The sequence below is a fragment of the Mauremys mutica genome, chromosome 3 (assembly GCF_020497125.1).
Source record: "Mauremys mutica isolate MM-2020 ecotype Southern chromosome 3, ASM2049712v1, whole genome shotgun sequence".
Taxonomy (NCBI): Eukaryota; Metazoa; Chordata; order Testudines; family Geoemydidae; genus Mauremys; species Mauremys mutica.
Window position 1 is genome coordinate 110,801,245 of NC_059074.1, and position 15,451 is coordinate 110,816,695.

The 15,451-nt window shown below is 40.1% G+C and overlaps 1 protein-coding gene across 3 annotated transcripts in view; it reads left to right on the plus strand.

The window, feature by feature from the left end:
- The window catches only part of ADGB (androglobin), a 215,269-nt gene that overhangs the window by 91,695 nt on the left and 108,123 nt on the right, over positions 1 to 15,451 (plus strand). For all 3 annotated transcript variants that reach the window (XM_045012031.1, XM_045012029.1, XM_045012032.1), the window contains one exon: positions 4,764 to 4,908. In XM_045012031.1, the coding sequence (XP_044867966.1) occupies positions 4,764 to 4,908 (145 nt within the window). The remainder of the gene's footprint in view (positions 1 to 4,763; positions 4,909 to 15,451) is intronic.

Here is a 15,451-nt window from a genome sequence, read left to right on the forward strand (position 1 = left end):
TGTTATAGGTGAAACCACGTTATATCGAACTTGCTTTGATCCGCCGGAGCACACAGTCCCCCGTCCCCCCCCGGAGCACTGCTTTATCATGTTATATCGGGTCGCGTTATATCGAGGTAGAGGTGTACTGGCATTTCCTGACTTCTAAGTTGCTTAAATTTGCAACCTTAACATTATTTTATGCTTTTTTATGTATGGTTTCATCCACTGTGGGGTGTCCAGTCAGATTATTCTTTTCTCTCATGAGTGTCGGTGGGGATGTGAAGGTTGTGGGTGGTGGTGTCTTTGTGATGAAATAATTCTTTGAGTCGGAATCAGGGAAAGAATTCTTTTAGTTCTAGAATTAGAACATTTTATTATGGTGTCAGGTCCTGCGGTGGGGCAGAAGTGATTGAAAGGCTGGTATTGCACTGGTATTGCACCTACCATAAGATACACCCCTTCATGCTGGAGACAAAGAAGTAACAAAGTCACTCACAGTCCAGTGTTCCCTGAGAAGGCATCACAGTGGCATAGCCATTAAACACAAAAAGCAAAAAATGGAATCAACTAAATCAACTCCATGACTCACAGAACATTACCTCTAGGAGAGATCATGACACCAGGACCCACCACATGGACACTATACAATGCCCCAGTATCATCAGATAAGCATAAGATTACCCCTAACTGGAGCTGAATTATCTGTACTCCCTAAGGGACTGAACTTCTGCCCCATCACAGAATCTGATAGCATACTAATGTTGAGAACTATAAGAATCATCTGACTGGACTCTCCCTAATGGATGAAACCATATAGACGAGATCATCATGTTTGTTGCTTCAGGAAAGAAATCAACTGTTCATTCCTTAACAAACATTACATCCCCCACAATCTCTCCACTCCCAAGAGGACAGCTATACAATCCAACCACCCAGATAGTGATCACAGCAGCAGACATAGGGGGCACCATTGTAGTCCTCAACTGTGATGACTATGTCAATGAGGCAACCAACAACTCTCTGACACCACCTACTATAAAAAATTCAAAGAACACCCCACACCACAGTTCACACAGGAATTTAGGATATTGTCAAATCCTTTTCCAAACAACTCCAAGAGAAACTCTACAAGTTCGCTCTGGGGTGGGTTCATCAGGGCAAACTTGTAGAGTTTCTCTTGGAGTTGTTTGGGAAAGGATTTGACAATATCCTAAATTCCTGTGTGAACTGTGGTGTGGCGTGTTCTGTCTACTACCAAGATACACAGACTACAGAACCTGGGCAGACCCATTGTATCTGACTATGACACGCTTACTGAAGGCATGTCAGGACTAGTAGAAACCATCCTCAAACCACATAAGGGCCAGTTTTCTCCAGGTCACAACTAATTTCCTCCAAAAACACCACAACATTAACAACCTCCCTCAGAAAACCAACCTTGCCACCATGGATGTGACCTCCCTATACCCCTTCTGTTCCACGCTGGAACCTATATGGGGTAGCATCAAACAATTACAACCCATGCTTGATAGGAACCATATTCTGAAAGCTTTCCTGAACCCTGCCTTTTGACCTTCAAACAACCCCCGAACCTTGCTAAGTTTGTCATTAGAAGCAAACTCCCCATAACCAAGACACATCAACTCAAAGAAGCACTAGACGCTTCCAGAACAACAGATGCAAAACCTGCAAACATATTTTCACTGCTACAATGATCAACACCCCTGCAACAAACCTTTCAAGATTCATGGGTCCTACATATGACTATTGTAACATGATATACCTCAATCAGTGCATCAAATGCCCCAAGAACAACTATGTGGGTGAAACCAGACAATCACTACGCTGCCGAATGAACTCTCACAGAAGAATGATAAAAGATAAAAACACTGTGTCACCCAGGGACAAACACTTTAACAGTCCCTCCATATCTAGCTCCTCAGTCTTCAAAGGAAACCTGCCCTACACCTTCAAAAGACGAACCTGGAAGCTTAAATTCATAACTTTGCTAGACACTAAAAGTCATGCACTCAACAGAGACACTGGTTTTATGTCTCATTACAACAGTCTATACCAAGGATCTCAAACTCAAATGACCACGAGGGCCACATGAGGACTAGTGCATTGACCAGAGGGCCACATCACTGACACACACCCCTTGCTGCCTCTGGCCCCGCCCCCACTCCACCCCTTCCATTAGGCCCCGCCTCTTCCCACCTCTTCCCCGAAGTCCCCACCCCAATGCTGCCCATGGGGGTGCAGAAAGGGTGCAGGGTGTGGCAGGGGGCTCAGGGCAGAGAGTTGAGGTGCAGGAGGTGTGCAGGGTGTGGTAGGGGGCTCATGGCAGGGAGTTGGTGTGTGGGGTGCAAGAGGATGAGGGGTGTGGCACGGGGTCGGGGTACAGGGTGCAGCAGGTGGCTCAGGGCAGGGAGTGCAGGAGGGGTGTGGGATGCGGCAGGGGGCTCAGGGCAGGGAGTTGGGGTCCAGGAGGGGTTCAGGGTGTGAGCTCCAGCCCGGTGCCGCTTACCTAGAGCGACTCCGGGGTGGCAGCGGTGTGCACCGGGGCCAGGGCAGGCTCCCTGCCTGCCTGCCCTAGCCCCCAGCCCCACGCCACTCCGTTCCAGGAAGCAGTTGGAACCATGTCCCTGCAGCCCCTGGGGGAGGGGGAGGGGCTCAGGGTTCCGTGCGTCTGCTGCTCTTGCCACTCCTCCAGGTACCTCCCATGAAGTGATGTTGAGAAAGTGGATAAGGAAAAGTTATTTACTTATTCCCATAATACAAGAACTAGGGGTCACCAAATGAAATTAATAGGCAGCAAGTTTAAAACAAATAAAAGGAAGTTCTTCTTCACGCAGCGCACAGTCAACTTGTGGAACTCCTTACCTGAGGAAGTTGTGAAGTCTAGGACTATAATAGTGTTTAAAAGAGAACTGGATAAATTCATGGTGGTTAAGTCCCACGGGCCACGTGTTTGAGACCCCTGGTCTATACCCACTATCCCTCCTTTGCTGTATGACTGCAGAGGTGTTAATTGCTCACTTCATCTTAAATGGTCTCTTTATGCTTAACAATCTGTACCACCTTGTATTTAGCTGTGACACTAAAATTACTTTACCCAGACCTGAAGAAGAACTCTGTGTCTCTTTGACCAACATAAGCTGACCCAATAAAAGATATATGGGCCTGGTCTACACTGGGGGCGGGGGGGAGGGAAATCGATCTAAATTATGCAACTTCAAACTTCCGCTACGTGAATAACGTAGCTGAAGTCGAGATCTACGTACCGCAGTGTCTTCACTGCAGTAAGTCGACTGCTGACGCTCCCCCGTCAACTCCACCTATGCTTCTTGCTCTGGTGGAGTACCAGAGTCGATGGGAGAGCGCTCAGCGGTCGATTTATCGCGTCTTCACTAGACGCGATAAATTGACCCCTGCTGGATCGATCGCTCTGGAGGTAAATGTAGATGTGCTCTGCCTTACCTACTTTGTCTCCCTCATATCCTGGGACCAATACAACAACACTACAAACAACCATTTAAAAAAAGCAGTTATTGCCTTATAATATAATTCTTTAATATTATTGAGATGATGAAATTTCTTACCTTTTATTTGTAAAAAAAGAATTATATAGATGATACATAATGAAAATTGCTTGACTTATTTTTTTATTCGGTACCTTAAGCAATATACCTTAAAATGGAGAAATATCTATAAATGAAATGTGTTGAAATAGTAAATGGAGTAATAATTATAAATAAAATGCTGTAATATTTGCAGATTAGCAGAATTTTGTAGTATGTTTTCATATTTTAATAAATTACTTTCTGATCTGTTTAGCCTGTTTTGTCAAGGGTGAAATAATTTCTATTAGGTTTCTGTGACAACAATCTAATTCAGTCTCCTGTGATGTAATTAACGGGTAGTTACCAAAATATATAGTGAAAAATCAACATTTTTTTAAAGTAATACTGTTTTAAAATGATGTAAGGAATTTAGACTCGTAATTGGGATTGCAGCTATTTTTAATCTGTAACCTTAATCCTAATCAAAGATATAAATATTAAGACATTATTTAAGAAAAGGTATTTCTGCCAGTATTATTGCTAAAGATTTAAATATTTCATTATCTCTTTTAAGGAAGTACTGGAGGAAGCATATTTACTTTTGTTCTATTGTATTACCATACTACTATAATTACACATTTAAATCAAATTGCTATTTGTGTGATATTGCTTTGATGTAGTCCCCATATAACCAAGCAGTCTGTTCTAACAAGCTCCTGCTCCCACTGAAGTCAAAGGCAAAACTCCAATTTACTTCAATGGGAGTAGGATTGGGTTCTACATAGATTTTTATGTTTTGTCTGTCTTGTATCCATGGAGACCAATTTTGAAGAAAAAAGCAAAACTGCTTCCTATAGCCAAAAAGCCCGCTTCCCCTGGCCTCCACTGGTATCAGTCTTCTGGATGTGTTCTCTCCAGTGGCCACAGAAGGTCAACCATTAGTAATGATGTTTTATAACTTTGCTGTACAGGTACATGGCTTCCTCCTAAAAAATTAGATGGAAAAGCTATATTGTGTGTGTATGCACGCAGTGGTAAGCCCGTAATGACACTGCTTAGGTATACTGCTATCCTATTGGGGTGAAAAAATAAACAAAGGACATAAAAATGTAGATTGTTTTGTAAATCAAATCCTTATTTTTCAAATAAGATAGTTATGAAGACACCTTAAAAACAAGTATGTGTATTAATGTGTTTGAGTTTTTCTTTATTATATAGCCATTTTCCATCATCTACTATCAAAAGAGGATATAGTCCTGCATCCACCCTCTCTTCTGTCATTGAAAGTGATGAAAATGTAAATGATATTTATTTGGATGTGAATCAAAATATGAGATTCTTGAGTGCAGAAGATAATTCCCAGGTAATAATGTTACATTTAAAAAAGACCAAAAAACTAACCCAGTTTTGTGCTGCAAATGACAGTGGAAGATGGAACATAACATTTTTAATAGATGTAGATTTAAAAAAAAACGCTGTTACTGCATTGTTTCTTTTTGCATTAAAATTAACCAGCCTTTTACCTTTTTTATAGTTAGTCTTCCTACCTAGTAGGCATCAATATATCAGCATTTCCATTTTAACTTTCTATTTTTTGCAATATGTAGCTCATGCATTAAATCTTCTAATCCTATTTTGGCTGTTTATAAAGAAAAGAAAAACAGCTCTTTAAAAGAGAAAACATGGATACAGTATCTCTCTCTTTCTCTTTTCTCCTCAGGAATGTCACTCTGTGGCTATGTCTACATTTATGGTGGTGTGTAGAGTACAGACACTGCATGCCGCCCTTGCACAGGTATAAATAGCAGTGTAGATGGTGATGTACTGATTAGACAAGTAGAATAAAGTCACTCCAGAACCTTGGGGTATGTACCCTACATAGCTCTCTACATGCCCAAGAAGTGCCTTCTCCATTTACACTGCTATTTTTAGCAAGATAGTGTTGCACTGCCAGACCCTTTTCCCACTGTAGTGAAAGGCTATGGCAGCAGGGAAAGGCTCTAGCAGCAGGGAGATGCCAGAGCCTTTCTCTGCTGCCTCTCCACTGCCAGAGCCTTTCCCTGACACTTGTAGATACACACTGCCCTGGGGGACACCCTCCTTTTTACAGCAGCGCATAGCTACACCCATAGGCGCCAACTTCCCCTCTGTCCTGTGAGTACTCGACACTTCCCCTGGCCCTGGCCCTGCTCCACCCCACCTTTTCCCACTCCAGCCCTGCCCCCTTTCTGCCCCCATTCCACCCCCTTCCCCCATCCTGCCTCTTCCCCTGAGCACACCATGTTCCTGCTCCTCCCTCTCCCTCCCAGAAAGTCCTAAGCACCACCAAACAACTGTTAGGTGACAGAAATGGGAGGAGTGGGGATTCAGCACACTCGTGGGGGGAGGAGTAGGCAAGGAGCTGCCGGTAGGTGCAGAGCACCCGCTAATTTTTTCCCACGGAGTCAGCGCTGCCTATGGCTATACCTACCCTATGTGCTGCCACAAGTGTGGACAAGGCCTGTGTCTGACTTTGAAGCCTAAAAAGCTTGAATCAGTGAAAAGGGATGGAAGCAGCTACAAGTGCAGTTAAGACATTTGTTTAGAATAGGATCAATATCACTGGGATCAATATCACTGGGATTTTCAGTTTGTTAGTCTCCAACCTTGAAGTTCTCAGCCATTTTTGGCTTTTGTACACACATGACTTTACTGTTTACCATATGCAATATGGTAGCATAGGCTTTACACTGCTAGTGTGTGTGTTTTATAATATGTTTACTGTATTTTAGTTACAGTACAGAGGTTACCTAGATACACAGCTACTTGGGAATAAATAACCCTCAAAATTAGACATGTAGGCCAATATTTTTAAGAAGGGTGCTTTAAGTTAGTTTCTGAGTCCATATTTAGGCACCTAAATAAGTCTTGTTTTTCAAAAATGTTGAGCACTTTGCTGCTCTAATGTGCTTCAGATCCTAACTTTAGACACCCATTTTTAAAAAATGCTACTCATAATATCTAAAATGAGTCATGGTGAACAGAGAGCAGGAGACTTTCAAGCAAACAAGTGGCAGATGGAATTTAAATCATATAACAGAGAACATACTAGTGGAGGTAGTAATTAGTCTCTGAGGATCAGATTGTATACTGGCACATTTCCATTAACTTAAATAATACTTTGCACTTCTATAGTGCCCATACATCTTGAGTTCTCAAACACTGACACACATTCTGTCAGTTATGCTCATACAAATCATGAGCAACTGATAGGATTTAGCCTTTGTAGACTTTCAAAAAGTGTAGAAAAGGGTTGGCGTTCATGACAGTCACATATTATCCAGCACAAATAGAACTTTGTTAGGCAGTAGTGCCTCATTCAAAAGTTTGAAAATGGTTAGGTCGCTGGTGTGCTGAGACTGCTGCCTATCATGCTGAATATTGTTTCCTTGTACTCTGTCTATATCCAGCTGTTGTCTTTTGTTTTATACTCAGATTATAAGTAGACTTGACAGAATTTGATTTTTGTTTTTATAATCAATAGGGTCATATTGATCGTTTTTAAGCAATTTTTATTTTTATCAACTAACGTTCGCAGCTGTGGGAATTTATGGGTGGTTAGACAATTATTTAATAACAATAGACATTGAGATTTAAAATGTCAAAACTTTGCCCATTAAACCACAAATTACCAACTTCTTATGTCAAAATATACAAACTAAATAGCATTAACTCAATCTTTAATGAGTTCTCAAGCAGCATTTTTCTTTCTTTGTCTATCTGTAAATTCTGATTATTATCAATGGAAATATTTTTCATCAATTTGCCTGGGTGTATGGTGAAATTGAAGTTTATCAACATTTAATGATAAAAATCTAATCCTTCCTAGTCCAATTATAAGCTCCTTGAGGCAGGCACTGTCTTTTTGTTCTGTGTTTGTACAGCACCTAGCACAGTGTAATTAGGGCTCCTAGGCACTGGGGTAATACAAATAAATAATATCTGAGTCCTATTGTATTAGATGCTGTCAAGGCTGATTCTCCACTTGGGCACTTTGAGTGCAGAAGGTGAGGGCCCACAAGGATTCTAAAAATTAATACTGGCCACTCCAGGCTTATATTAAACTCCCTATGTCACAGTTTCTCTCTGACCTTGGAGGGGTAAATGCTGCCACCACCCAAGTGCAAAATAAACCCCTTGGGACCCAGGAAGGCTCACTTGGGAATTCCTTCCTGTGGGGTACCCTCAAGCCCTTTCACCTCCCCTTCTGGGGAAGAGCTGAGAAAGAAAACAAAAGTAATTAGCTGTTGCCTCCAGCTAATTAAACAACATATGCACAAACCTCTTAGGGACACAACAATCCAATCCTGTTCTTTAAAAAAGGTAAATTTTATTAAAAACATTAAAAAAGAAAATACTTCTGGAACTTAGGCTTTTGCTACATTTAAAAAACCCACTTACAAAATTTAAATATCAAGAATAACCTTCTTGAGGTCCATCTTAAAGGTTACAGCAAAACAAAAAGCATTTGGGATTAGCACAGAGGAGTCTGCAAGCCAATAAGAAATAAAAGAAATAACCGTAATTGCGTCTTTTTAGACATTCCCTGATTTACTGACACATTTGAGGGTTCCAAATAAGTAGTTCTAAGTATGATCTGATGATCTATGATCATACCTGGCTTAAAGCTTCTCATAGCATAACTGCTCCCTGTTCCTCTCTTTCCCAGAGAACCAGAACACACAGACAAAGGGAAGTTTTTTTCCCAATTTTAAAAAGTTCTAGCCCCCCCGTTGGCTCTTTTGGTCAGGTGCCCACTCCTTTCCTTTTTACCTGTGGGCTTGTTAACGCTTTACAGTAAAGTAAGTAGAGAACAACTCCTAACAGTGTTTTTTATAGCTAACTGTCTGGCTGAGTGTCCATAAAAGGGAGCACCACCCCCACCGCCCCTTCATTTATCACAGGTACTATGCAGAAATACTAAGAAATCGTAAACCCAACTCGTAAGAGCTTACCATAGTTCTCCCCTGTATTTGGACTAGGAAGTAATGATAAAGAATGAACTTTCTTTTCTCCCATTCTTTGCATGCAGAGTGATTAGAATATGGAAAGGAATGAAAAGGAAAGCCATTACCATGGAATTTAGTCACTCATAGTTGGTGCTGATCTCAAAGGGGAAAAAACAACAAACTCCTTAATAGCTCAGTCTCAAAGATATGACAAAGATGAACCAGTTATTTAAAATACCCCACTGTGTTTCTGGCACAAATTGAAAATATAAACAGGGGCAAAATCTTCCCTTTTAAATATTTATAACTGATGCACTATGCCCACCAGCAGGGTCATAAATCATATTTGAGGATTACAAAGATCTAACTGAGGATGTTATTGACCTCCTTCATAAACAGTCAGATAATATCTTTTATTAAGACACACCATGTTCCATAGCCAAATGGCAAACTCAGATAAACAGGGTTTGGTGTATTGAAATAAAAACATTTCCCGTTGTGGATATCCTTGATTATGTTTGTTTGTAACATTTTAAAAGCGAGTTTCAAGTATGTAGGACCAGATCTTCAGCCATTGTAAATTGGTGTAGTTTTGTCACAAAATACCCCAAACTTGTTGGTGGAGGGAGGTTCTTAAAATCAAATACATTGTTTCTTATGTAGGATGTGTGTTTATATAAAATAAGATATTTAATGTTATTAGTATGGCAAGTTTTGGATTTCTTTTTTTATTTACAATGTGCATGAAAATCTCTTAAATGTGTGAAAACAAGTTGTAATAGAATCCTATTGTTTATTATAATTATAAGATGAATCAGTGTGTTGAAACGCTGTATTTCTACAAATATAGACAGATGACTGTGTGCCAGAAGCATAAACATTGCTTGGAATGTTACTTTAATTTTCTCCTGTAGTTCCTGGCTGTAGAAACCACACTGATTGTGAATTCTGGTCTTTCACAAAAGGGCAAGGAAGCAGAGAGAGTCAAGGGCAAGTAAGAACATACATGATACAGATATTGAGAAAAATGGAATGGTAGGAACAGACGTGGGAGTGGGAGTCAGTCTGAGGGCAATCTGATTCATAGATGAAATATAAGATGTCATGAGCAACTAATTGACCTATACTTGAACCTTACTTTTGCCTCAATTTAAATCTCAGGTGAAAAATTTCATACCTATTAATGGGGAATTCAAATTGGAAATAAGGAAAAAAGAAGAGTGTGTTTGTGTGCACGCATGCACTTTTATAGACATATACTGCCTGCCATGAAAGACAAAATAGTGATTATAAATTGGTGAAGAATCCTCCTTATTTCACACACATGTTTTAAACGGCAAAAATCACCTTCAGAAGCATAGAGCTACAGCTGGTCAGTTTTCTTTCATGGGACACCTTTGTCTCTTTGTTTTAAAGAAATATTGAATTTATTTTGAAGAGGCATGCAGTCCTTACTTGAGATAAGCAATTCAAAAACAATGCTGAAAGTCAAGCCTTTATATCCCTGATACACAGATTATTGGCAATCTCTGGTTTTTAATCTTGTAGTCTACAAAGTCTGGATAACTTTTTCTCCAGTTTTAAGCATCAAGAGCTTTGTGTTTAAAACCTTCAGGAGATAAGCTGGGTAAATACTGTTCTACACCATATCAATTTAAGGCCCTCCAATAAAAGGCACTTATATACCACTTTACATCTAAGGTTCTCAAAGCACTTTTATTCTTTTATAATAAAAATTGTCTAAATTATTTTTGTATAAATTTCAGGCTGACATTTCAAAGTAGTCTCTTGGCCTTCTTTTTGACTGCATACATTTTTTTCATGGGGGAAAAAAAACTATTTCCTGAACAAAGGAGAGTTCAGAATTAGATTTATCATTCATTTTTATGCTTATTTCTCTTAAAGATAAGAAAAAGGCAAAAGATTAGATTATACATTTGTCAGCTGTTCAAAACACAGTTCTATCAAATTCTTTTAAGAAGATGACCCTGAATGACTGTTTCTTTGTAGCTCTGCCAACTAAAATTCACACTTGATTTATCCAGGATGGAGAATATTCCTTTTACACAAGTTTTAACCTGTGACTCTCACCTGATCTTAGGAGGTCCATAACTGATAATAAACAGTAAACTACATGTTAAAATAGTTAGGATGCTTAGAAAATGCAAGAAGGGTAAACAAATGTAAAATATTTGTTTAGGCTTTGCAATAAGCTACATTATGGCCTGGTAAGGTATAGTGATTAACATGAGGCCTAGCAAGGCCTGGCAGGTAGTATGAGTTACAGTAAGTACTTGACTTAGGGTTATAAGGTTTGTAGAGTTTTTACAATATGTATCTTGTAATGAACAAGTACGCTGCAAAAACATGAAAATGTTTTTTGGGGATTTGTAGTATGTGTAACCATGAAGTTAACATCATTAATGTAGTGGAAAATGTATTAATGTAGTATTGACACAAATAGCTTATGTCAGCAATTAAAACTCCAATTATGCGTACTTGGAAATTCACATATGGATAAGGGGCCAACACCTAAGAAAATATAGTCTGTCTGGTACTGGTCAAAACCATGTCTGTTTTTGACTCCATACTGAATGGGGGACAAACCTTAGAAAAGCAGGATTGTCCAGCTTAATATTGGATAACTGGCTTGCCTAGGCACCAGGTAGCTGCTGGAGCCTTTTCCCTGTGTTGCCCTCTTGCCCCTGCCAAACCCACTCCCATTGGAAAGGAGAGAATTTTTCTCCTCCAAATTGCAAAGACATTTAACCACTGAGTATTAAGCATAATTACAGACCTATTGCACTACAATATCCAGAAATCCTCAGACTGCTGCCCTTTTTAATCATCTTCCTTCTCAGCTACTTCAGCCTCATACTCTCTGATATTGCTCTCCTCTAGGCCATCCAGAATGCAGCTGCTAAAAGTCATCATCTTTGTCCATTGACTCAACCACATCCTCTTTAAATATTTCTATTTGTTCCCCTTTTCTACCACACCAAAGACTTCTTGACCTTGCCTTTAAGGCCCCGCATAAGGCCACCATTACCTACATATCCAAATTAGTCTCACCATAGCCAGCTTCCTCTGCTCTGAAAATGATGATCCAGCCTTTCTGATCCACTTACTGTGTGTGCTTTTTTTTGAGGCTGTCCATATACTTGGAATGCCTTCCCAATTATGGTCTGCCAATCTTCTATCCCCTCCTCATTTAGCTCTTTCCTTCAGATCTGCTTCTTACACCCTTACTTAAAGAAGTGAGTGAAAAATAGAATTTTTTAAAGAACTAACTCACCATTACGTGCATATATCTCAACTGTGTAACTGCACAGTCTTTCAACTGTACCAATGTCCTTCCTCCAAATCCACTACTGTTTGTTACTGCTACTTACCATATCATATCTAAAATTTGACCCTGATCCTGCAGTCCTGCAGTTAGTTCAGTTGGACTGTTCATGTGCATAAACGTACCCAAATGAACGAAGGCCTTAGATGATAAGCGCTTCAGACTTCTTCCTAGTTTTCTAGGCATTTTCTTTAGATGCCTAGAAAATGTATCTTCAAAACAGTGATTTCACAACATCATCTTGCCTGAGATTAGATATGTAAAATAGATTCCTCCAACATTAGTGGCATGCAGAAATAAAGTATGGGAAATCTTGTCAGTGGAAAAAATGACAGACAGCTTTATTTGAGGATCAAATAGATTTTATTGTGTATGGTTACCATTTTTTGAATTTGAACAAAATAAATAGTGTCATGGTGAGTTGGCAACAACAAGGGCCAGGTTCAATATCTAGGAGTTCCTCTTAGCAATTTAAAACAGAATCAGCTTGAGCCCCCAACTAGGAACCCAGGAAAACAAAATATCACCCTTGGTGCCTCTAAGAGGCAATACTTCCTCATTCACAAGCACTGAGCCTGTGTATAACAAGAGAGCTCTTATTAAAAGAGAAAGGAAACCCAGCATTAATTTGGGAAAACACCACAACCATATTTCAAAAGCATGTAACCAGATGCAAACACCCACCCCACAGTACATTGGACAATGTCCTTTGCCTTGTGGTGTCAAAGTCCCTTTAACATCCTACTCACAGTTGTCTTTGGTCAGTGAAGACCCAGAATTCAAAAGTGAGTTCATCTGGGTTCACCTCCCATCCTTGAAAGGCGGGGAAGCGAATGGAGCAATGCCTTCACTGCTGCCACCTCTGCAACTGGCCTTAAAGCCACCATAGTTTAACACTACCAACTTAAATGCCATTATCTTTGACACAAGAAAAAAAATAATTACCAAAAGCCTGAGAAGAGTTCAGAAAAAAAAAATAAAAAAATCTGTCAAAAGGGTAGTTGACATAAAAGGAAAAGTCTATAGGTTTGTGGGAAGGTTTAACATTTTTCAGTGCAAAAGTGAAACGGCAGCTGGAAGACAGAAGCTGCGCCGCCGTGGACAGCTGAACATAGAAGCTGCCGCCAAATTGCCACCGCCGTGGAAACCTGTGTGCCGTCCTAACGGCGCACAGACTGCCCCCGCCGTCCGTGGCAGCAATTTGGCGCGCTGCTAGGGGGCAAAAACACAGGGACTGCCGCCCCTTGCAGATTGCCATCCCAAGCACCTGCTTGGGATGCTGGTGCCCGGAGCCAGCCCAGACCATTATCAAAGGATATCCTCACCCACTGATATTTTCTTCAACACCATATTCAAAGTGGGAATAAGAAACAAGCAGTTGTGGAGAATCTCTGTCACCTTTGTTGAGCAGAAAACAACTTGTACAATCTAAAAATATGTCATGTTGTAGGAAACATGAAGGTAGAAGAATGAGGAGGAAGTGGATTTTTTTTTTAAAGGGAAGTGGGATTTGTGTTTTAGTTTCCTGGCTTACTGGTGATGGGTTATTCTTAAATTGTACCATAGCACTTAAAATGTACAATCATGTCAAGATCATCTAGAACAGTTGTGGGCAACCTGCAGACCACCCATCAGGGTAGTCCACTGGTGGGCCCCGAGACAGTTTGTTTACATTGACCGTCTGCAGGCACGGCCACCTGCAGCTCCCAGTAGCCGCGGTTCACCGTTCCCAGCCAATGGGAGCTCAGAACTCTCTCTTCGCTCACCAAGGACAACCAACAGTGCAGTGCAGCGGTGGGAAAGTGGAGTGGTGTGATAAAGGGACATTTGTTCATCACACTTTCACATCACAAGGTGTGAAACTGAGGCAAAGGACACTGCACAATGTTCCGCGGGGCTTTTGGCTATGTGCTTTTGAATCAGTGTTATGGTGTTTTCCCAAATTAATGCTGGGTTCCCTGTCTCTTTTAATAAAAGTTTTCTTTTGTTATAGCAAACTCTTTGCTTGTGAGTGGGGAAAGTATTGCCTCTTAAAGGCACCCACGGTGGTGTTTAGTTTTCCTAGATTACTAGTTGGGGATTCAAGAAGATTCTGTTTTGTAAAGAGGAAGCCTAGATATTGAACCTGGCTCCAGTTGCTGCTGACTCCACCTTACACTACTAATCTGCCTCCTCTTTTGACTAGAGGCCACATTAGCTGTGCAGCAGAGAAGGCATCTCAGTTCAAAGTAACCATTTGGGAGCAAGCTTGCAGCAACAGCAGCCTGGGCAGTACTGCTTGTCACAACCACAGATTCCTCTGGTGTTTCCCCAAAGATCTAGGGATCTGTGACCAGGTGTTTCATGAAGCCAAAAGGCCAGCTTGAGAATAAGTTATGATCTGTAAGAAAACTCAGTGACAAATTCCTAACCCTAATGATGTTTGCTTTTTCCTTATTTTCCATGGAAAAGAGCTAGAAATGTACTTATTTTTTAAAATGAAAACAGATTAGCCCTGACATTTCTAGGTCCCCAAGAGAATGATGGAGCCTGAGGGCTTTGCATTTCACATAGGCTGGCTCTGGGAATACCTTGCAAAACATTTGCACTCCGACATACACTTCAGAATACACAAACATAGTGCATATTGTGGCAATTTCAGTTTTTTTTATTAAAGCTTTGGAGGACACACATACTGTAAGCAGCAGCTAGTCACAATCAAGGCATTAAAGACGATGGATCTAGGATCTTATCATAGTGCAGGGAGTCTTATTGGAATTGTGCTATGAACATTGTACTACATTTTAGCAATACAAATATTTTGGGCTTTATTTTTTCTTCCAGAGCTCAGGTTTTTTTACTTTTATTTGTATTAATTTATTTGAGGGGTGGGAAGTATAGGAGAAGGATTGGGGAAAGGAGATATGGTATGTTCCAACTTTTTAAATTATTTTCCCCTGTGTGATTGCTTTGAAAATAACCACGTTCTTACCCCTTCCAACCCTCATCACCTCAAATACTGCTCCTTCAGATTAACACTCATACAAAGATCTTCAGAGTTAGCTGGAACAACTGTAGTGAAGAAAATTAGTAAAGCTGCTATATTTGTGTCTGAGTTTCACTTCAGAATAGCCTGAATTCTCTATAATATGTCAGTAGCTGTAAATATAAGGTATTCCCTGCCTATTATTTTCATCCTACTGCTTACTACCGATATCTTTTTTTAAAATAAATTTTAAAAAATTTAAAATTTAAAAATGTCTGGCAGGAATGCTACATGGGAAATAACAATATCAGAAAATAGAACTGACCCTGCTTCCTCTTAGTGCTTGATTAAATTAATGTTGCAGTATATGTGATTCATGACTCCTGCAATATGCCTTTTGATTTTACAAAAAAAAGCTTCTCATATCACTAATGAATATTAAATTAGTTCATTTAAATAAATATATTTTATGTGTAGTTGCCATTATCTGGGCATTCTGATGAGGGGAGCTTCATTTATCAATATTGCCACATTACCAAAGGATAGTTCCTCAGCTTGATGTCAGTGTAGCTATGACAGTTTACACCAGCAAAGTCTCTGCCCCCAT